Source organism: Mytilus edulis, chromosome 3 (genome assembly GCF_963676685.1).
Source record: "Mytilus edulis chromosome 3, xbMytEdul2.2, whole genome shotgun sequence".
Lineage (NCBI taxonomy): Eukaryota > Metazoa > Mollusca > Bivalvia > Mytilida > Mytilidae > Mytilus > Mytilus edulis.
The window spans coordinates 41840865-41866641 of record NC_092346.1 but is presented as its reverse complement, the minus strand read 5'-3'; the positions used below and the strand labels follow the sequence as shown (position 1 = coordinate 41866641).

Below are 25777 nucleotides of genomic sequence, written 5' to 3'. Positions count from 1 at the left end.
AAAACTAGAGGAAACGATAATTACAGTTAAAACAAGAGGAAACGATAATTACAGTTAAAACAAGACGAAACGGCCATAACAATTAACACAAGAGGAACCAGCAACTACAGTGAAAACAAGAGGAAACGGCAATTACAGTTAACACAGGAGGAAACGGCATTTACAGTTAAAACAATAGGAAACGGCAACTCCTGTTAAAACAAGAGGAAACGGCAACTACAGTTAAAATAAGAGGAAACGGGAACTACAGTTAAAACAAGCGGAAATGGCAATTACAGTTAAAACTAGAGGAAACGATACTTACAGTTAAAACAAGAGGAAACGATAATTACAGTTGAAACAAGAGGAAACGGCGATTACAATTAACACAAGAGGAAACGACAATTACAGTTAAAAAAAGTGGAAACAGCAACTACTGTTAAAACAAGAGGAAACGGCAACTACAGTTAAAACAAAAGGAAACGACAATTACAGTTAAAACAAGAGGAAACGGCAACTACAGTTAAATCAAGAGTAAAACAATTACAGTTTAAAAAAAAAGAGGAAACGACAACTACAGTTAAAACAAGCGGAAACGGCAATTACAATTAAAACGAGAGGACACGACAATTACAGTTAAAAAAATAGGAAACGACAACTACAGTTAAATCAAGAGGATAACAATTACAGTTTAAAAAAAAAGAGGAAACGGCAACTACAGTTAAAACAAGCGGAAATGGCAATTACAATTAAAACAAGTGGAAACGGCAATTACAATTAAAACAAGAGGAAAGGGCAACTACAATTAAAACAAGAGGAAACGGCAACTACAGTTAAAGCAAGCGGAAACGGCAATTACAGTTAAAACAAGAGGAAACGATAATTACGGTTAAAACAAGAGGAAACGACAATTACAGTTAAAACAAGAGGAAACGGCAATTACAATTAACACAAGAGGAAACAGCAACTACAGTTAAAATAAGAGGAAACGACAATTACAGTTAAAACAAGAGGAAACGGCAATGACAGTTAAAACAAGAGGAAATGGCAATTACAGTTAAAACAAGAGGAAACGACAACTACAGTTAAAACAAGAGGAAACGATAATTACAGATAAAACAAGAGGAAAAGGAAACGACAATTACAGTTAAAACAAGAGGAAACGGCGATTACAATTAACTCAAGAGGAAACAACAACTACAGTTAAAACAATAGGACACAAAAATTACGCTTAAAACAAGAGAAAATGGCCTATGTAAATAAAACAGGGGGAAATAGCAATTGTACATAAAACAAGAAAAAACGACCATTACACATTAAACACTAAAAAAATGCCATTAAACAGAAAACAAAAGGAACGGCCATTTCACAAACCAGAAGATTAACCGTCATCATACACATTCACTCTCAGAAAATGGTGAATACACATTAGAACAGGAATCAAAACTGAATTCATATAATTTGGACCTGTAGCAAGGAAAATATATAGTGCATAATGGTCATTTAGTCTTAGATGCATGCTTTTTTATTAGTCGTTAGCGGCTTTGAACTAGCTGTTAGTTAACTGCAAGTAGTCTCAGATCTGTAACTAGTGTTATTTTGTTGTTGTGATGTACAAGTACCCAGCCACGTCCATTACAGTTCAAACAAGAGGAAACGACAACTACAGTTAAAACAAGAGGAAACGGCAATTATAGTTTAAAAAAGAGGAAACGAACACTACACTTAAAACAAGAGAAAACGACAATTACAGTTAAAACAAGAGGAAACGGCAACTACAGTTAAAACAAGAGGAAGCGACACTTACAGTTAAAACAAGAGGAAACGAAAATAACAGTTAAAACAAGAGGAAACGACAACTACAGTTAAAAGAAGAAGAAACGGCAATTACAGTTAAAAGAAGAGGAAACGGCAATTACAGTTAAAACAAGAGTAAACGACAATTACAGTTAAAACAAGAGGAAACGGCAACTACTGATAAAACAAGAGGAAACGAGAATTACAGTTAAAACAAGAGGAAACGAAAACTACAGTTAAAACAAGAGGGAACGGCAATTACAGTTAAAACACGAGGAAACGGCAATTACAGTTAAAACAAGAGAAAACGGAAATTACAATTTACACAAGAGGAAACGGCTATTACAGTTAAAACAAGAGGAAACGGCAACTACAGTTAAAACAAGAGGAAACGGTAATAACAGTTAAAACAAGAGAAAACGGCAATTACAATTAACACAAGAGGAAACGACAACTACAGTTAAGACAATAGGAAACGGCAATTACTTTTAAAACAGAAGAAACTGCATTTACAGTTAAAACAAGAGGAAACGACAACTACAGTTAAAACAATAGGAAACGGCAATTACGCTTAAAATTAGAGAAAACGGTCAATGTAAATAAAACAGGGGGAAATAGTAATTGCACATAAAACAAGAAGAAACGGTCATTACACATTAAACACTAAAAAAGTGCCTTTAAACATAAAACAAAAGAAAACGGCCATTTCACATACCAGAAGATTAACCGTCATCATACACATACACTCTCAGAAAATGGTGAATACACATTAAAACAGGAATCAAAACTGAATTCATATAATTTGAACCTGTGGCAAGGAAAATATATAGTGCATAAGTGTAATTTAGTCTTAGATGCATGCTTTTTTATTAGTCGTTAGTGGCTATGAACTAGCTGTCAGTTAACTGCAAGTAGTCTCATATCTGTACTTAGTGTCTTTTTGTTATTGTGATGTACAAGTACCCGGCCAAGTTCACTTGTCAATCTGATGAGTTAAGTCTTTTTCAACTGATTTTTATATATTGTTATTATGTTGGACTATCATACCACTATCTTAGGTTAGGGGAGGGTTGGGATCCCGCTAAAATGTTTAACCCCGCTTCATTCTATATGTATGTGCATGTCCCAAGTCTGGAGCCTGTTATTTAGTTTTGTCGTTTGTTTATATGCTACATATTTGTTTTTTCGGACATGTTTTGCACATAAATGAGGCCGTTATTTTTCTCGTTTGAAATAATTTACATTGTCATTTCGGGGCTTTTTATAGCTGACTATGCGGAATGGGCGTTGTTCATTTTTGAATTCCATACGGTGACCTATAGTTGTTAATTTCTGTGTCATTTCGGTCTATTGTGGAGTGTTGTCTCATTGGTAATCATACCACATCTTCTTTTTATATTTACATTGACATTTCGGGGCTTTTTATAGCTGACTATGCGGAATGGGCGTTGCTCATTTTTGAATTCCATACGGTGACCTATATTTGTTAATTTTATGTGTCATGTTGGTCTCTTGTGGAGAGTTGTCTCATTGACAATCATACCGCATTTTTTTATACTTAGTCAAAAGTCTGCCAAAGAAAAAAAACCAAAACCAAGAGCTGCCTGCATGATTGAAAGTTAAGCCTGCGTACGCATAATGTAGCTTGATGTATTGAAATTCTGTATTCAGGCAATAACCGCATACGATTGTGGGCTTTCAGACATTCATTTTATGTAAGCATTACCTCTGTGTTAAGTTGTCACGTGGTTACTGCAGGGTCAGTCAATCTGACAGAATTATGAAAATCAAGGAACAAAGCCTGGTTTTAATGTACTATTGTTATTCGAAAAATTAATGCAACAGTTCAATATTGCGAATCTTTGATGACTATTCTCATTGTTTGTTTTTGTTCTGATTGAGATTGTGACACGGTGATGACTGCTGTACCCCTATTTTGGCCTTTTTCTCATTTTTTTCTGTTTTGTTAACGCATCGTTGTACATTTAATGGAATCTGATGCGAACGTCATACAACTCAGAGGTTTAGCGCTATAAAACCAGGTTCATTTCACGTAGAAAATCGTAAGAAAATGCCTGTTCCAAGTCAGTTATATGACAATCGTTGTCCATTTATTTGGTCAGTTTTGTCTTATGATTTAGCCATTAGATTAGGTACTTCCCGATTAAAACTTTCCCCAGAGTTTAGAATGGTTGTGCTTTTACCTAGTTTTTGAGCTTTGTATTTTGCTATTTGATTTAGGACTGTCTGTTTTAAATTTTACTCTGTGTTTGGTATTTTTGGTATTTTGTTCTTTCTAGGAGCGATAAAAACAAATGAAAAGACACAATCTTACAATTTGTTACGGCAGATCGCGTTCTTCCTTCATGAGACTCTGCAAATGAGCGATTATGATTTTTACAGTACATTATAGTGTTTTTAAGAATAGTAAACTTTAACAGTAAAATATGCTGAGATAAACTTTATAGATAAATTATTTTACTTTAGATAGAGTAACCAATATTAGAACCTTTATATGTGCTGACTGCATTGTGTTATGTCGTATTGTGTATTTTACATGTTGAGATGCACTTGTTTTTTTTATTTTGGGACATGATTGTAAATATGAAAACTAGCGTAGGCAGATGCTGCATGCTGTCGGTTATTCGTGCTTTTTGTTGCTTATAATTACAAGGATGTTTAAAAATAAAGGTCAATGAGATTCGAAGATTAAAAAGAAAATCCCCAAATATAGAGAAAGTGGTGAACATGTTGTTTTTAAAGTGATATGCAGTTGAAAATACGGAATGTCAACTATACCATAAAAACTATTGGCAAAATATCTTCCTTTAAATAAGATATTTTCTGTCAAGGACATCCTCATGGGAAAGCTTTCCAAAGACAAGCATTACAGTTTTAAATTAACAATACATACTTTTTATGCAGTATGATCTTCAAAAACTAGGGAGCGCATGTTAAAATACTTTGACATGAGATTCCTTCTTTTCTGGCACTCCATTTTTAAATAGCCAAATCTGCTTTCAAGTTGCATATTGTACGCTTAAATGCAAAGAACCGAGTTTTTTTTTTAATTTTACGTATACATTTAAGAAGACAATCTCTATGATACTACTTCCTTTTTTATATTTATACGATTTGTCGATATTGATATTAGCATTTAGTCATTGTTATTTCCCCTTTATGTTATACAAATGTCGATATTGATATTAGCATTTAGTCATTGTTATTTCCCTTTTATGTTATACAAATGTCTATATTGATATCACCATCTTATCAGCTACTGCATATAGGTTCCTGAAATGAGAAGAATAAATATGTTAATATGTCGTCATGCTTCTCAATACAATTTAATTCTAGTTTATATATATCTCATGTCGTCGTCCTAATTTTCATAACTCTGTCCTATAATTAAATTATTCACCCTAAATGTTTAAGTATTTTATGATTGATGAAATTCAATGGAAATAATAAAGACTTTCAATGGCCTTTTCGTCTCAGTTACTTCTTTACTAAAATTTGTCTGTCTCCCAGTTCTACGCTGGATAACAAGAATCATTTTATAGCATCAGTTGATGGTTTTTCATATTATAATCGGTAATGAAGTTGCTGCGTTGAGACAGCTATTTACGGATTATCTTATTTAAATACATACACTAAGGTATAGAATATTAACGATTGTCTGAGTACACACTTTTATATAAAAGTCTGACACATATTCAGTTTTCCAGTGCATGTCGTTTTAATTATGGCAATCTGTTGAATACGATACCTTTAGCTTTCTTTAATTTTTGTTCATTCATCCGTTACATTTTAAAGCTAACACATGTACACTTGTTTGTGGTAATCGTTATTGAAATCCGAACAGTGAACTATATTTGTTTTTTCTTATTCTATAAAAACCTATGTTCGTACTTTTATAAGCAGAGGTAAAAAGATATACTCAGTCTACTTGTCTAAAATTCAATATTAGTAATTTTACAATTAATCGAACGATCTTTAGTAAGATAAACATCCTTAACTTAACTGCAAAATATTATTGAACATACTCTCATTCAATTTAGCCTTTTGCTGATCAGGACCATCTAATATGTATGGGTATTCCCTTTCGGGCAAGTTATCGTAGAAATAGGGGCGACAATTAGCATCCGTCGTACCAATCACTACCACCCAAATGGTGTCTTCTGGACAGCCGCAATGATAACTGCTTTCGTAAAAATAGCGATCAACGGTTTGGTCGCTGTGTCAAAAAAAATATATATTTTATTGCATTTGCTTATAACCATATATATTTTTACAGTTCAAATTACCCCCAAAATATGCAAAGCTAAATATTTGTATGCGATTTTGAAATTATCCAAGCTTTTGTTGAGTTTTGCAACCATTGGATTGAAGCAACTGCCGGGTGGCATTTCACTTCTGTAGACGACATTGTAATTGAAACGTCCATTTACAGCACTGTTAAATATGAATGTATTCGAAACACCTCTGATTTCCCTGTTCAAGTCACAGCTTAGTAAAGGGTCGCAATTTGTCGTTTCTGAATCAAATGCATTCTGTGTTATTTTCTTTAAAGTGTACACTACATGTAACACGCCGCGATTGGTTAAAAAAGTCATAAACAATAACATTTTATTCAATGACGTGACGTTATTTAAGAAATAATTGATGCCAGCTATACTTTATTGTAGTTTTAACATGGGTAGGCATTATATTCGTGATTATTTTTGCCAGAGCGATAGCGAGGGCTAAAATAACACGAATATAATGCCTACCCATGTTAAAACTACAATAAAGTATAGCTGGCATCAATTATTTCGATTCTGATTAGGACAATTACGGTAATTTCTATGTTCGCTGTGTATAGGTGCACAGTATTTGTGTTGGCTCTTCCATCAACCTTCCTGTCGATTTTTATCCAACTAGTTCAAACCAGTTTTAATTTCGCAAAGTTGTTAATTTCTAAAATTCAAAATTGAAACAGAAATTAAAAAAATAATTTATTAACTAAAACACTATTTGTGTCACAATATAACAGAAAAGTTATATTACAACAGTCTTTTCCTTTGAGGTCAATTTCTGACACGCGCATTTTCAAGTCAGATGTCAATGGCGGTGGACGCACAAGGAGAATCGGGTAGGTCTTTATTTACTAAATTAATCGTTGATATTCCGCCTGTTAATATTGTAGCATTGGTAAATATGTTCATATCTGATAGAGGATTCCTTGATAAAGTTTTGCTGACATTCGAGACTTGGCAGGAGGGGCCCTTTCAGTTTGACATATCTCCATTTTACTTGCGGTGGCTACACCTTGTAAAGTTGATCAAAGGGCACGCCTTTGTGCATCTGACGGTTTCAAATGCTGTATAACATGATGATTAAAATTAATACTAGGTGACAATCTTGTTGCATTTGTAAAATGGATTGGAAACCTTGGTGGTATATTGGTAATTACGCCTATTTTTTTTTTTATAGGAGAATGGGGTTCGATTCCCTGCTAGGGTCAATCCATTTTATCAGAAATGAAACAATTTTGTCATTGCAGTACAACAGTAATAATAACCTATACTTTATTTTATATTTTATCGTCGGAACATATGTTTCAATGAAATAATTATAAAATGACATGCCTTTTTAACAGGAGAGATGAAACGTATTTTTCAGAGGGAGGGGTTTTGAAGTTAGAACAGCCAACATGAACGTTGTGGTATCTAGGTCAAATTTGACAATTACGAATTTTAACACATTGTTGTTATTGGAAAAGTATTAGTAACAAAATGTGTATCATTTTAGTGTTTGAAAGTGCTTTAATTTAAGGAAATACATTAAATGCATACCAATTTGACGAAATTTATTTTTCTGCCGTAGTCAATATACGCATGTGTAAACTAATTTTATTGGATAATAAAGTATGGTTTCTTTACAAAGCTAAAGAAGCACGTCATATCAGAATTTGATTTTCATGATTTTGTAGTACGAACAATGCAATTACCCATGGTGTTTCAAATTCTGAAGCAGCCAATTGAAAAATCTTTTTTAAGAGTTTCGTTTCTAAAATACTCTTTCCAAGTTTGAAATTGCCTTCCAACAGCTTTGATTCGTTTAAAGCGGAAAAAAATTATTTACAGAACACAAGGAAAACCCCAAAAAAAGGAAAGCCACTCCTACTGCAAATGCTTATTTTGATGTAGACAAAAATGCCAGCCCTGCGAAATGTTTTAGCGTATCAACTAATTATATATATAATGAAGCTGTATAATGAAAGGTATTTTCTTTGTGAGTTAATGTTTTGTATTTTACTTCAATTGTTAAAATATAAGTATAACATTGAGAATGGAAATGGGGAATGTGTCATAGAGACATCAACCCGACCAAAGAGCAGACAACAGCAGAAAGTCACAAACAGGTCTTCAATGCAATAAAAATTCCCAAACACGGAAGCGTCCTTCAGCTGGTCCCTAAACAAATATATACTAGTTAAGTGATAATGAACGCCATACTAAACTCCAAATTTTACACAAGAAACTAAAAGTTAAAATAATACAAGACTAACAAAGGCTAAAGGCTCCTGACTTGGGACAGACGCAAAATTGCGGCGGGGTTAAACATGTTTGTCAAATCTCAACCCCCCCCCCCCCCAATACCTCTAGCCAATGCAGAAAAGTAAACGCATAACAATACTTATATTCAAATTCAGTTCAAAAGAAGTCCGAGTCTGATGTCATAAGATGTAACCAAAGAAACTAAACAAAATGACAATAATACACAAATAACATCAGACTGCTACCAGTTAACTGACATGCCAGCTCAAGACTTCAATTAAGCTGATTGAAAAAGTATGTCTTCATCATATGAATATCAGGCACAATCCTCCCCATGAGGGGTTTAATATCATACCATCATAACATATATGAGAAGAACATAACCCGTGTCATGCCAAGAACTATTTTTTATATAAATGTGTTTAGTTCCGATGCAAAGACCCTATAAGTGAATCAATATTAACGCCAAAACATGCAATCTTTAATGACCTGACAACAGTATCGTAACTATATCCCTTCTTAATAAGTCTATTTAAAGGTTTTGTTAGCTTCTGAGGTGAATACTGACATTTTTGTGCTTTATAAAAAATATTTCCATAAAATATTTGATGTGAAATACCTGAACGTATAAGAAGTCTTAACATTTGAATATAATATGTTTAAAATCAATTATAGAAATTATAAGGGTAAAAAACTACTGTAAAGAAATGCAATAATTTACCCATCCATAGAGAAAATGTTGAAAATAGACGTGTGTGTCAGGTCTTTGAAAGAACTTTAACACAGCCGTTCCATAGAAAACCAATTGGAACTTGTTGAAAGATGGCCATCACAATAGATCTCAAAACCCAATGTTCCTTTAAAAATAGCTCAACTTTTACCTAAAATTATACAATACAATGCAATATTTTCCGAGTTATTGTAATTATCTAAAACAATTTATATCACAAACGTGTCATAATAGTGCAAATTTAATTCATGTCACAGACAAATTGTTGTTTATGGCTAACTTTATACAGGGGTTTCTTATTAAATATATTAAATATTTAAAGAACATTATACATTATACTTAACTTCAAGATCTGCTATGAAGATATTATTCTGAACGCATCTTTCTAATCACACTTCAAATAAAGGATAACCATTGATACAGTTAATTATATTTCAGATCTAGACATGCATCTATAAAATGACAATATGGTTCGGTTAAAAACAAAACCATATTTGCACTAACATGAACTACACAAATGGTGCCACATTTGGATCATCAGAAATCACAACTATTGTGAGATTCGTTTTTATTAGTCCTTTGTTTTTATCTAGTGTTTGTAGTTGGTTATGATTTCTTGCTGTGTTTATCATTGTTTTAGAGACGTGTGCTGTGCATTTTATATTTTGGTGTGGTGTGGTGTAAGATTAATTCTAATTGATATTAATTACTCATTATACAAATATGTATTCAAGAATCAGTCCTTGTGACACTGCAACATGATTAACACAAGCAAAATTAACCTTCGGGAGCACCTGCGATCATCCCCAGTTTTTAGATGGGTTCGTGTTGCTCATTCTTTTTGTTTTCTATGCTGTGTTTTGTGGACTATTGTTTTTTTTCCGTTTATGTTTTTATTTATTAGCCATGACGTTGCCAGATAATTTTCGACTGAGTTTGAATGTTCCTATGGTATCTTTTGCCTCTTTTTCAGAATTTTCAGACATATTTATGACCGGGGTCTGTTTATTAAGAAGGTATAATGATAGCTGATGGTTTTTATTTTTGGTATAAAGGTTTTTGTATTGAGAAGTAATAATGATACGTAATGGTAGATTATATGTTTTTGGTAATGTCAGTGTATTACCCTTTTTATATATCATTCCATATAGTGTATACTTTTTCATTTACATATATTATATGAAAAATAAAATTTGTGAAGAAAAAAATTAGATTTGAAGTTAATCGTCCATCTTCTTTTCTAGCTAACACTATTTTAAATAAAACTCTTGTCAGCAAACTTTTATGTAAAAAATCTGTTTATCTCGAGATGAGCGCAAAGTTGATCATGTTGATTAAATATTTAGATTTCAATTAAAATATATAACAAATCTTTCACTTCATATAACTATGTTGTTCTTTATTAAAAGAAATAATACACTTATGTTTTTAACATTGATGCATTTATTTTGTACGTCAAAACAATTTTATGCAATCAACAGTGAAATATTTAAATTTTAAACGCGAGCCGAGCGTTTTAAATATTTCATAGTTATCTGTTGAGAGTGGATACATATCGTACCACACATGATTTGGTGGTGGAATCTGTCTCTCTTATGATTTTTTATACAATACGCAGACCAACGATCTTCAAAATGATGTGTTCTTTCTTTATGATGTCATCAGATATAATCACCTTTTTTCGTGGAAAATTAGGAAATTCAGAAGAAAGCAAGAAATATGATGTCATAATCGAATTTCGACCAATGTATAACTAAGATGAAACGAACCACACGTTGATCAAATAAAAGTAATCAACATATCGGTATAGGGACAAATCGTGTAACAATTAAATACTATAGATATAAATTATATGTACTTGATAAATGTCAATTTACCTGGTCAATACTCGACATGCTCGACCAATTCTTTTTTTTTTACTTAACCAACTAGACTGAATAATCTGTCTCTTTGTAAAGCGCAATCGGTGTGTTAGCAACACCTTATTGACCCAAGGTTTTGTGAAAGAACCTCTCATTCTCTTTCTTTAAAGGTTTATCAGAAAGTACCAAGTATCAAGACATCATCATCTTATATATGATAGATAAAATATTCGACTTTTTCGTCTTCACTAATATTACAAGATGGTCTACAGTTTTAGATTTTGGGTGCTGCATTTTTAAATCTTTTTATCTTTTCATTTTACATGTTTTCCCCATTATAAGTCTTCTTGACTTTCGTATTCCTGGTGTAGATAAGCTCCTGTGTGGGATTCGGACGCAAAGGTTTTTTAGTTTTATTTTTCTTTTGCTTACCCTTGAATTTACATCTACTTAATTTTTACTCTACCAAGATAGCGTATTCTATGTAAGGTATGTACTACCTACTTAACAAAATCGTCAAATTTTCTATCTGCACTTTTTCGTTCGTTCCTCTGTTATATTTCAAATAAGAACATGTAAATTGACTGCCATAGAGACAACTCTACATAAAGAAAGAAATTAACAACTATAGGTCACCGTAAATCCGTGTCCGTTTGTTTGAATTTTGTAATCAGTATTGTTGTATTCTGTGGCGTATGCTTACATATTTGTGCTGCTGGATTCCATTTATTGTCACATTAATGTGTTATGACTTGTTGACCTGCTCACAACAATTGTGTCAATATGACTGTCCTTTACACAACTGTCATTTAGGACGGATGTTGGGCTAGCTTTAAAACCCATGATTAATCTACCATTATCTATCCTGTATTGTGTGCACTTTTGTTTTTCCGTTGGTTGTTTTATCTATTAGCCGTGGCGTTGTCAGATAACTTTCGACTGAGTTTGAATGTTCAAGTGGTATCTTTCGCCTCTTTTTCAGAAATTTTAGCAAATTTTATGACTGAGGTCTCTTTATTAAGAAGTTTTGATGATAGGTTATTTTTATTTTTTTGGAACTGAGGTTTTTGTATTAAGACGTACTAATGATAGGTAATGGTAGATTATTATTTTTGCTCACAAAAATTGTGTCAATATGAAGGACCTCCTGTTGTATGCATAATGGTCATTTCTCCTTTTATATGTGTAATGTCAGTATTATTTTGTCTTATGTACATGATGTATAATTCCAAATGTCTTCTGTGATATTTTTTATGGCCGTTTTCCCTGTTGCTTGTGCAATGGCAGTTTCTCTTGTTGTACGCGCAATGACCATGTTCTCTTTTAATGGTATATAATTCTAGTTTTCTCGTTGTGTATGTGTTATGACTGTTTTCTCCTTTTGTATGTGTATTGGTCGTATTCTCTTGTTTAATGTGTAATTGCCGTTTTCACTTCTTGTGTATGTAATGGCCGGATTTCTTGGTTTATGTATAATTCCCATTTTTTTTCTGTTCTATGAACAATGGCTGTGTGTCTCCTGTTGTATGTCTAGTGATCATTGGTAATGTTGCATGTGTAATTGCAGTTTCTCTTGTACGCGTAATGGTAATTTTTTACTGTATAATTGTAATTTTCTCATTTTGTATGTGTAATGGCCGCTTTAAATTCTCCTTTTGTGTGTGTATCGGCGGTATTCTCTTGTTTTATATGTAATGGTCGTTTCCTATTGTTGTATGAGTAAAAGCCGTGTTCGCCCTTTGATCTGTAATGGCCTTGTTCTCTAGCAGAAAAATATATGGATTGTAAGTTTCAGTACTAGTTGTTGTAGATTTTTTGTTTCTCCTTTTATAGATAGAAAGGTAATTCACGCTTTATTTTGTCAAATTGCAGTTTCTTCTTGTTAAATCTGTGATGGACGTTTTCACTTGTTGTCTGTGTAATACATGTAATCACATTCTCGTATAATAGTACAACGGCTGTTTTCTTCAGTTGTATATCTAACGATAGGTGTGTCCTGTTGTATGTGATATGGCCGTTTTCTTCTGATGTATTTGTAATAGCTTTATTCTCTTGTTGAATGTATAATGACCAGTTGCCTCTGTTGTTTGTTTAATCTCCGTTCTCCATCTCGCATGCGTTATTGCCTCCTTTAGCATGTGTTATGGTCGTTTTCTCCGGATAAATTGTAATACCCGTATTTTGTTAATTTGTGTGATGGTCGTATTTTCTTGTTGTATGTATAATGGCCGTATTGTCTTAATTATCTGTTATGGTCGTTTGCACCTGTTGTATGTGTAATGATCGTATTATCTTGTAATCATTAATCGACGTTTTGTTTTCCTTATATCTGTCTACCACCTGTTCTCTCCTGTTGCATGCATAAAGGTCGTTTCTCCTTTTATATGTGTAATGTCAGTATTATCTTTTGTTATGTATAATTCTTAAATCTGCTGTGATATTTTTAATGGCCGTTTTTTCCGGTTGCTTGTGTAATGGATAAATTTTTTGTTTTATATATAGTTCCCAATTTCTTCTGTTCTATGCACAATGGCTGCGTGTCTCCTGTTGTATGTCTAATGACCATTGGTAATTGCATGTGTAATTAAAGTTTATCTTGTTGTACGCGTGATGATCATATTCTCTTTTTATTGTATAATTGTAATTGTCTCATTTTGTATGTTTAATGGCTGTTTTAAATTATCCTTTTGTGTGTGTATCGGCGGTATATCTTGTTTTATATGTAATGGCTGTTTCCTATTTTGTATGTGTAAAAGCCGTGTTCGCCATTTGATCTGTAATCATGGTAATGGCCTTAAAAAAATGACAAAACAATATATGAATTGTAAGTTTCAGTTGTTGTTGAATTTTTCTTTCTTTTTTATAGATTAAAAAGATTATTCACGGCTTTATTTTGACAAATAGCCGTTCTTTCCTGTTGCATAAGTTATGACCGTTTTTTCCTGTGGTATCTGTAATCCGCTCAAACAACATTTTCCAAAAGACCAAGAAAAAGTATATTTTCACAAAACGCATTTGACTAACAGGTTGAACAACTGGTGTTCTTAAACCTTGCTGACTGCCACTGACGATTGCTAAATAAATTGATCACAAGAATTACAAATTGGATCTTTATATTAATTTATTACCCAACAGAAAACAATAAACTTGCGGAAATGATGGTATACCACAACTATGAGTTACTCAAATAACTAAACCATAAGAAACGAAATTACAATTTAATTTTCTGGTCTATACATGTATTTAACGTGAGTTGCTCTTATTTTCAAAGTACTTCCTGTTTTAAAATACTTCAAGAAAAATAGCAACAACAATACATTTTTTATGCCTCTTTCTCCTCTTATTATTTTTAACCATTAGATAACAATAATTGTAAATTGCATGCACATTGTACACAACAATTACTTTATTATATATGTACGAAGACCTTGATTTGCTGACTTCTACATTTATTTTTTTCTCATTTGTAATCATGCCACCATCTCCTTATTTCTTTTTCATTACATCATACATCAGATCATAAAATATCATACTGTTCAATTAGTTATAAAACATTCCTATAAAAGTGTTTTTTGTCATTGTTTAGATCAAATATAATCAACATATTAAACACCGGAAATTGTCTTAGTAAATAATATTCTATATAGTTTCATATAACATACTGAAATATAAAAACAATATAATATCTTTTACAAGTTTTAAATCAAGCATCAAGAAATACCCGAACTGACATTCAGCCTCTCCTTGCAAAAATAGTTTACAGAAAATAAGTTTTTATGGGACCCCAGCAGTTTCATTACAATTGCACATATGTTGTTGAAAAATCTCAATCTATCATGATATTTACTCAAGTAATTGTATCATTTTCTGTTGTTAACTGTGTTATTGAAACGTATACATGTATGTATAATTTTCAGTTTGAAAATGTCTAATTAAACAATACAAGCTAAGCACATCATTGTTCCGTTTAAACATTTTGTATAGAATGACCAGTTCGGATTGTTTGTCTTCTCGATTACCTGCATCCCAGACACTAGTTCACAGGTGTTGGTGTGTTGATTGATGTTGACTCCAAGACAGTCACTATCCGGTGAACATTTTGATAAACAGCTCATTCTACTAGTTTGTGTTGACGTTGAAAGTAATTTCATGTTACCGTAGGTACCAAGGACACCACAATATCGTCCAATGAAGTTGGCTTAAAGAGAAAGAATAATATTAGAAAGGGTTGATAACAGTGTTTAAGTGATATCGCTTATATTTCTTTTATCGACAATTGATACTTTGATTTAATTAAAATTATGTTTCTTATGTTTTGTATGTGTCTCATGTTTATGTTGTGACTAATCGTCCATGGAAATTTGATCTCTATAATAAAAAATCTAAAATCCAGTACCGGTCATTTTTGTATCCATACTAGTGTCAATGAATCGTTTAGCGTAAAGTCAGTTGCAATTACATTTGACTTCAAATTAATGAATCGGTTCAGGATTTGTTAAGAGTATTCAAAGTTATTATGGAGAAAAAAACCTTTAAGAGACTGACATAGTCTCAAAAGTAACAGAGCGAACACGTCATTTCTACACAATTGAACTTTTGTGCTAGTTGTTTCTATACATTCAATATGCCAGACATGTGTGAATTAAGATCAAACGACGAATGTGAGGAATGAAAAATATATGGCATATTTAGTTTCTGTTTCTTAAAAACACGGCATAAGGAAAATAAATCCAAAGTACTGATACCAAACGTAACTAGGTTCATCCCTAAAAATAATAGATCTTGAGGCAAACAGATTTGAACACCTGTATTTTATTCTTTTAAAAGATCATTTAAAATCTCCGTGACTTTAGGATCCTCCACTAGTCAACCAAAGTTCCAATGTATATTGAACACAACTACATCATATTATAAATTTATTGTTGCATTTTGGTGATTTATATCGGTTTATAGGTTAGGTTCGAGCTCGAATTGTGGAAACTGTACCACAAATTTAGATACCTGCCTTTGCAAAATATGAAGAAAGGCTGAAAATCAGACAACAGGCATTCATACGAATATTCGAAGTTCCAGTAAACAATCATTACTGGATTGAAAATAAACCATAGTATATGTCAATGAAACTTAAATACATGCACCCTAAAGACGTACTGAATAATTTTATAACCAAGTATAGCAAAAGAAAACCGTCCAGATTATTCCTAATTCGTTCCGATTCTTGAAGAGGAATTTATTCTTATCAGGAAATAAATCCCAATCATTGAAATAACTGTCTTTTGAAGAACGACACAAACCATTCCGGTATACAGCCTTTAGATGTTTGCCCTTTTACATACTAGTAATCGAAGAAGTGAAACGTCTTGTGCAGTTAGAATAGCATTTATAAAATAAGATTCAAATTTGAATACAGTAACACATTCAAACAAAATAGATTGAACAAGTTTGTGATTTCTGGGCTTAAATGTATTTACAGAAGTTAATATAAATTACATTAATTCATGTTAAATTAGTTCACTTACAAAATATTCTATATAGTCCAAAGTCCGTCTGCTCCCCAAGCAGTCATCACTCCTATTCCGTTTATAGGTATTGAATTCGGATCTGTCCATGTCATTACCGTTTCTGTTCCGATATTAGTTTCTTTAAAAACGGTTATTTCACCGTTGGTTGTCCATATCACAAACAGTGTTGTTCTCTCTGTGCAGCTTAATATGCCAGGTGTAGAATCAGAAATGATGTTAACAGCGTTATATTTCCGACGAAAAACTGACTTTTTATTAGCTTTTGCACCAATGCATATTTCATAAAATTCCAGAGACTGCAGATTCTTTGCAGCAGATAAGAGAATAAAGGAGTTGTCACAAGCTTCCACGCTGATCCTGAACTGGTTTTGTGAAGGAAAAATACCGTAATCGGATAAGCTTGTGTAATAGTTAAACACATCCGGTGTTTGACTTGCATCGACATTCCCACTGTTCAAAGTTTTTATCCATATTTCATCGAAACAATTTCCTATAGCAAAAACATAATTAGATAATTAAATATAGATTTGGAACTTTGAGAGCAAATAGAATAACTTTTTATTTGTATTCCTGATATATTATAAATCGTAAGATAATACTGATCTGACTCAGCCTTCTATCTGATTTTGATTTTGATTTAACTTCAGTTTTTAGTGTTGTGAAGCCACTTCTAAGCACCGCTTTTAGGTTTTTCCGTTGTAGCCTGTTTTTATTGGTTGAGGAAGCCAGAGTGCCCGGTGAAAACCAACAACCTTCAATAGAAAAACTAACAATCCTAATCAGTAAAGACTGAAGTCGAGTGCACCAGTTTAAATGGGCTCTAACTCATAACCTTAGAACTGAACTGGCTAGTGATAACAGTAGTAACTACTAAGCCCACTCGGCCACAGAAGCCCTCTCCTTTAATTTGAAGCAAGTGTCATAAAGGATAAAAATTATGAGTCTGTTCTTACAACTTTTATTTATAATTGAAGATCAATGAATTCCAATCATTTTTAAAATTAGTCAATTTTTTTTCTTCTGAAAAAACCCGCAAAACAATAAAAAAACTAAAATGGAACTGCAGAGACAATCGAAATTCAAATTGTATAACCAGAATGTCCAACAAATTGTTGGTAGGAACACTACTGACTAGTCTGAACAGAAACGTCAATTCCGTTGAAGATTGACGTTTTATAACCAATTTAACATTTCCTTCGAAAAGGTACTAGGTGATGTTTTCCGAGGAAAGAAGTCACTATCCAAAATAGCCTCTTTTATGCAGTCAAATTTCCGCAAATCGGCTCGGTCAATATCTTACAGCAAGAATTTCTTTGTTAATTTGTTTCTTAACCTGAATAAGCATGAAATGTGTTAAAAGCTAGCAATTAACAAATTTTATCTGATACTCATCTTGTGAAAAAAAGAAGACTTACCACAATAAACATAAACCACAGCTAATAAGATAACGGTAAAACTATTCATATTGAGCTGCTCAGTAATGGTTTGTAAATTTTATCTTCTCAAATAATGGTATTTATACATTGACAAATGATTAAAGCTGATGACGTAGAAAGATAACACATAGAAAACAAATCTATGAACGAATACAAACTTAATTTTTTTATCAGACCGATAGCTTTGCGATTATTGGACATTGTTTAATATTTTATTGTCTTAATAGGTAAATGTTAGAAATGAAAAGATTACGCGCAACAAACTTTAAGGTAAATATTGAACCGGGGTTTTCATTCTGTCCGTGACATATTCATTAAATCTCTAAATATTCAATATCCAATTTTAAATAAGCCATGTCATATATCTTATCCAAACGTAAAATTGTGTTTTATTTCAATACGTTTAGATAAATGTTTGCTTAAAACTCTGCATTGCGTACGTAGATATTAACCTTGTTCTATTTCTCAAAAAATCAGATTTGAGTACCTTATATCTTACAGGAAATAGAGTAAAGTCACAAATTGGATTTGCAATGAGATTGTATTGTGAACAACGATGCAGTCGACATTTAATATTAAAGTGGCAATTACTTGTCATGAAATTAAAATAAAAAAATCAAGATATAGGTATATTTTTGTACGTGTTGTATGTTTACAATACCAACTGGTAGTTTACTTATCATTTAATTAAAATGATTGCCATTCTAATGTCACTTTTTACAAGGAGGATTTTACAATGCAGTATTGTCGATTGATAACATATGGGTTATGTTTGCAGTAAGTGTTTTTAATTGACTGAAACCCAATTGTGTCCCTCTTCATTTCGAATGGCTGCTTTATTCAAATGAAGCTGACTTCCTACAAACTCGTCTTAGATATAATGGAAAAAAGGTAGCATTCTTCTGTTACTACACTTACAGCTAGATGATGTCTTCTTACTAAATTTCCGAGAGCCGTGGTGTTGTGGTTAAGGCATCAAACTACTAATACAAAGGTTCCTGGTTCGATCCCCGTTTCGGGGAGAAAATTTCAGGGACTGAATTTTGGGCTCTCCCCCGACACTATTTGCGAGTATTGTCTTGAGAAACGATAGTTCGTCGGGAGGGGATGATACATGGCTGACCTGTGTTAGGAGAGAGACATATCTCTTGCACGTAAAAGACATCCTGATAGATTTCGAAAAAGAATAGGCTAATGCCGCTACAATGCAGCACTCGCACCCGCAAAGTATAAAGGAATTGATATAAGTTGCAATAGCTTATTTACCAATTATGAATAAATATGTTTAAATTAAAAACAAATTTTAAATCAAAATTATGATACTGCGAAAAATGTAAAAAAAACCAGTTCTGATACTTATTATGTAGAATAGTTGGCTCCGTCCATGATCCATTGGTAAATAATGGTATTGTTTACACATGAATAACGAATATAAAGAAAATCAATAACAAGTTATGTTGTCAATTTGTAAGTGTTCATCTTCGAATGAAATGTTTTGAATTGCCGAATTGGTATCGTTTCTCTCCATTCAACTTACTAAGGTGAGAGGTTTAGCTAGCTTAGTGAACCAAGTTTTATCATTCATTTTCCACATAAGAAAATACCTTACCAAGTCAGGAATATGGTAGTTGTTTTCAATTCGTGAGATGACTTGAGTTTTTTCTTTTGCTACTTTAAATAAGACTTTCCGTTTTGAATTTCTTTTGGAGATCAGTATTTTTGTAACGTTACGTTTTTGTCAATTTAATTAAAAACGGACGTTATAGCATGTGCTAGCCTAGAAAAACTGTCATTTGTACATAAACGACATCCGCAAGTTTTACTTGAATATATATATTTTGTTTTAAATCCAATATTTTAATTCTTTCAATAACAAAAGAGCATCGGAAGTACATTGTAGTGTATTTGCTTCTGAAACATCCGGTTAATCATGTCTTACATCCTTATTTTCATTTCATTAAATTTATTTCAAACAACTTCGTTCGTTAGTTTAGGAAATAACGATTGTTGAAAAAAAATCTTATGTATCATCAGCTTGGCAGTCAGTATATCAGTTCTTCAGTAGTAGCCAGTACTAAAGTACTGACTACTAAGCTGATGATACATAAGACATTACAGAAGTACTGGCTACTGAACCGAAGAATCACTCTTTGACTGATAGTCCGCCAGCAGACGTATTGACCCAGTGATGTCAAAACAAAAAGTAATTCGGTACTGATATGAATTATAACAAACCTATCTTATTTCATCTGTTGATACTATTTGTAATACTTTTTTGTTATAAAGTAATGTTAATGTTCACTTATTCAGGGTTATATCTGGTCTATATAAAATTTGATAAATGTTTGGTATTATACTGTTACATTTATAAATCATCCATTTTTTAAATGTTTTATATTTACATCGTATCATAGATCAAGTTTATTCGTTCAGTGTATGTTCACTTGTGTTAATGTGTCCTTTGATTGAGTTAAGCCATTTCAATTGTGTATTTCTATGTTTTGATGTTACAGCATTATTTCAGATAGGGATGAAGGTTTAGTACCATTAAACGTTTAAACCAGCTGCAATTGGTTTCAACTGTCATAAGTCAGAAATATGATGTTAAGTAGTTGTCGTTTGTTGATGAGTTTCTCGTTTCTTGTTTTTCATATAGATTAGACCGTTGGTTTTCCTGTTTGAATGTTATTATTTGTAATGTGTGGGGCACTTGATAGCTTGATGGTCGGTGTGAGCCACAGTACCGTTCTTTTACCAAAATCGTTTACTTTATAAATTGTGACTTGGATGGAGATTTGTCTCATTGGCACTCATAAATTTATATATTTATCTGAAATTGCTTGTTTATAAATTCTAAAATATATAAAATCTAGGTTTTGTCTCACTTAGGCAAAACTGACTTTGGATGAAGCTGGCTTTTTGTGGTCTTTTATTGCCAAAAAGCTCTTAAAAGAGGGACAAAAGATACCAGAGTGACACTCACACTCATAAATCGAAAAAAAAAACTGACAACGCCTAGCTAAAAAAAACCCCACTAAAATGAATAAACAAACAATAGAACACATGACACAACATAAAAAACTAAAGAAAAAGCAGCACGAACCCCACCAAAAACTAGGGGTGATCTTATGTGCTCCGGAAGGGTATATCATTTTAATTTCCGTATTTCATATTGACTGGTTTTGATATGAAAACGCAATGAGATAATATAAAATCAAATGATTGTGTTATCTAAATTAATTACGAGGCAACCATTATTATAAAGCGCTCATATTGTGGTATGAGTGCCAATAGAGAAGACGTTACTAAGTTGAAAAACTTGTGTCTAATCCAGTTGTCTCTTTTTTTGGAACAATAAAATATGTTTAAACTATAAAGCGATCTTTGTTATAAAAATGATAGTTAATCACGATTAAAAAAGAAAGTTTTCAAATTCAAAAGACTATTGCAGCAAATACTTATCATTTCTCTCATGTAAATACATATTGACAAATTGAAACGTTGACATTTCAGTTTCCCTTCACAAATAAATAGTATTTAGATATACATGATATACAAACGCCATCACCGTGTCATTAAATGTCATGAAAACTAGGGAAATATTAACAATCCGGAAATGATTTAAAGGGTTATCACGTATAAAAAGGTAAAAAAAAAAAAAAATTATATCAACATGATCAAATATATGTTATGTGACAAGTCCTAAAACGTTTCGTATCTAAATAGATGTAAATTAAAATAGATTTGCGTGAGACTATAACATATTTTGCACTAACTTTTTGTTTAGTAGTACGTTGTTTTATTTCATTATTATATATCGATTCGTCTCAACAGTCTACAGCATCTAGGCAACAATAAGTGATACTAGCGTAACATGGTCATCTGTTAAAAAAATAAGATGTAATTCAAAAAGTTGAGGAAGTTTGCATTATTTAGCAACCCCCCCCCCCCCCCCCCCCACCTGTTATCCAACTTTTCTATTTGTCATGGAAAAAATTATATTTTCAGGGTAAAACCTTTTCTGTTTAAGTATTTGGAGCTGTTTCTGTTTTTTTAATGGCAAGTTAAACCTTGAGTAACCGTTTATCGGGTTCTGCAAGAAAATAGCCATTTGGTTTTAGGAAATAAGAAGCCAAAATTAAATATTCTGTGAATCTTTTTTATTTGTGTATTTTCTTCAATACAATGATATATATATATATATACTTTTTTTTATGCTATTAAGCAATACAAGATTTAGCATATCGTTGACTAACATTTTGTATAGAATGACCAGTCGGAACGGATGGACTTATCGATGACTTGTCCTCCAGACAAAAGCTCACACTCTTTGGTTTTCACATTGAAGTTGACTCCAAGACAAGCACTATTCGATGAACATTTAAACAAACATATTATTCTGCTCCGTTGTACTGAAGTTGAAAGTATATTCATATTACCGTAGGTTGAAGGAACACCGCAATACTGTCCGACAGCATACGTAAAAGCTAAAAAAAAGAAATTATACTATAATTGAAAAGCTATAATGTTTGTTATGTATACAATTAAACATGTTATACTTTGTTTATAAAAATAAAAACAGAATAGACAGTACCGCGATGAAGAAGTAGTAAATGAATCATATTTTTAACATCAATTTGAAACCTAACACAGATGCTGATCATGATATGTAAGCAACAAAATGTATTCAGTTATTGTTCATTGAGTATGTTGTTTTTTGTTTATTATTTGGTACATAAATCATGCCACTCGTTTCTCGTCTAAATTGTTTCTTATTTGCTCATTGCGGGGCTTTAAATAGCTTGGTATGTTATTTGGGATTGCTAATTGTTATAGGTATGGTGACTTTTAGTCGCAAGCATGTACATAATTTTGTCTTTGGTAGACATTTATCTCAATGACAATCACATATTATCTCCTTACTTCATATTGACACGTTAAATTGTAAGCTGAGCTGGATATTCTACCATGTAATAATCGTTTCTTAATTTAAAAATGTCGCATCTAATGGTATGTTACTTATCAAACCTGATATACATTTGAATAAAAAAAGCTAATTTTTTTAATACCTTCAGAAAAAAGAAGATTTAACATTTCTTTAGAAAATTAAAGAACTATCCATTTTCTGTTGTTCTGAAAAACGGTTATTGACTACAAATTAAAAATGATTGATAAGTTGAACTTACATATAAATAATAGCCGTATATTAGAATCTAATCTATACTGTATGCCTTGATTTAAGGAATGAAAATACAGTCCTATAAACGATTGCTTTGATTACAACGGCAGTGTTAATTTTGAAATTAAGTTTACCTTATAAAAGCTTAATGGTTAGTACCCGAGCTCAAAAAGATAAAGCTACATAGTCTAAGTTTTTGAAAATGCTACTGATATATGAATGATCGGTATAAAGTTATGCCTCTAGCATCAAACAGTACAAATGTTACTTTTCATAGCCACATAAAATGAATTGTAGATGATTTAACGTTTCTATTCCGATTCAACGTTGCAGCCTATTTTTTCGTCTATTTTACTCAACGTAAGTACTTATTAAACATTAACTGTTTAAGTGATTTGATCTTGTTATGAATATGTTTCACTTTTTGAAACTGCACATTGCACATGTACAGACAACGTTCAATTACTGAAAACGTTTAATGCTGGTTCACTTACTTGAAGATTCAATAATCCAAATTCCATCAGATCCCCATCCAGTCATTATTCCTACTCCCTGAATGAGTAATGGGATAGAATCTGTCCAGTCTATTATTGTTTCTGTTCCTACGGCAGATTCTTTGACAAGGTATATTGTTCCGTCAAGTGTCCATCGGATCTCAAATGTGCTTTTCTCTGTGCATCCCAAAATGTTAGGTGTTGAAATCTTCAGTTGGTTAAAATCATTATACTTTCGACGCAAAAATGTTATTTGGTTACTTGATCCACCGATACAAATTTCATAAAAATCTTGTGACTTCAGATCAATTGAAGCGGATAAGAGAATAAAGGCATCATGACAAGCTTCAATTTCAAACCTAAAGAACTGTTTTTCTGAGGGGAAAACACGGTAGTTCGATAGACTGGTGTAGTCATCAAAAACATTCGGTTTCTCGAAGGAATCAGTTTCCCCACTATCCAAGGTTTCAATTCGAATTTCATCTACAATTCAAAAGAAAAACATCAGATGTAAAAAGGTTTACAAATAATCAGCTGTTAAATAGAATTAGAGAATCACATGTACGCTAAAGGAATAAAAATAATGCCTGTGATTTTACCTTTCTAAATCGATTTAATGCTCGCATTTCATAACGTATTACGGGGGAACTAGTGATTATGATAAACACAATAAAGAATAGTAAAGAATAGCAAAATATACGTGCAAGATTTCTGAAAGGAGAGATATCTGATCGGATCGCATCTACTTTTACGATTTATAGCAATCTATAATTACGAATTAAATCCGTGTTCATAAAACAAACCATGATGATGATACATACATCGTTTTTTTTACTTAAATTCCAAAAACGCATTCTAAAAGGCAATACTAAGAACATCTTGAATGAAGTTGCCTATATCATAATATCTATAAACTGTCACAAATATCCAAAAAGTACATTGAAACGATTCAAAATAATAACTAGTATATAAATAAAATAAATGACAAGAACATTAAAATACGAAACAAATCATTATCTACCCAGGTACTGGCCGTATGAACCGTATGAATATAGTTGTATGTGCCTTCGAAAAGTGGAATGGGGCAAACAAAAATGTATTCTACTACCATGAAAATACTTTAAAGTGAATTTATCAAAATCTTTTTGAATATTTCTAATACAGATTATTATAATTGATCATGTGAAAAATCTTTATCGGTTCCAAATATAAAGCTGTTGGACGTAATTTTATTGCATTGATAATATTGATTCACCGTTCTCTGTCTTGCACAAAAAACATCGGTTAACGAAGGAAATCTTCGATAGTGTAATAGACTACTGTAATAATGAAAACAAAAAATGTTTCTTAATATCATCCACGTTCCCACAGTTAAACACTTTAACTACAAATCACAAAAATCTGAATGTGTAAAACGAAAAGATAAAGTTTGTAAACAGAATTTCATTATTAGGTTTCATTAAATGTATATATGTTATTTATAAAGATGAACAGTTTATAAAATATGAATACGGCCATATATTTTACTTCTAATTCTTACGTTAAGATGTGTTAAACAAAGTAAAATATAAAAAAAAAATGATACCAAACTTCGAGGAATATTAAAAACGGAAAGTCCGCAATCAAAAGTACAAATATAAAGCTCAAACATATGAACCGAATGAAGAACCACTGTCATATTTCTGACTTTGGACATGCATTTTCGTATGTAAAAAATGGTGATTTACATCTGTTCTTTATAGTTAGCTAGACATCTCAGTTGTATGACAGCCGCATAAAATTCCATTTTGTGAAGCGAAGTTATGCATCATAAATCTTTTTTCCTCAAATAATTATATTAATATATGATCACGATGACGTGGTAAACTTTCAATTAAAATGTAACAATATTGTTATATTGAAATGAAATTACGAAATGTTTTTTTAGTACATGTAGTCTTCAGTTTGTAGTGCTTTTGTTATATATACAGAAGGTTTCTTCAATATCATCCTTTCATTTCTTATACATTAACATTTCGGGTTGTTATCTGCTATAATAAGGCAAATATTGAAACAATGTGTCGGTCTTTGGTCTTTGGAAGAAGCTTTTAACCATTAAAACATTATGCATTTAAACTAGGTTAAAACATTTGGTATTATTTTTAAATTTGTTTAGAAGTGTCGACAAATATTTATCAAAAGCATTCATTATTGATTATTGATTGTATATACACTTGCTTTATCATGTTTCCTTGAA

The 25777-nt window shown here is 32.0% G+C and overlaps 1 protein-coding gene across 1 annotated transcript in view; it reads right to left on the bottom strand.

The window, feature by feature from the left end:
- LOC139515262 (uncharacterized) overlaps positions 1 to 25777 on the bottom strand; it is a 65865-nt gene that overhangs the window by 19648 nt on the left and 20440 nt on the right. Inside the window, exon 2 of the mRNA XM_071304826.1 lies at positions 23542 to 24024. Coding sequence (XP_071160927.1) covers positions 23542 to 24024 — 483 coding nt within the window. The remainder of the gene's footprint in view (positions 1 to 23541; positions 24025 to 25777) is intronic.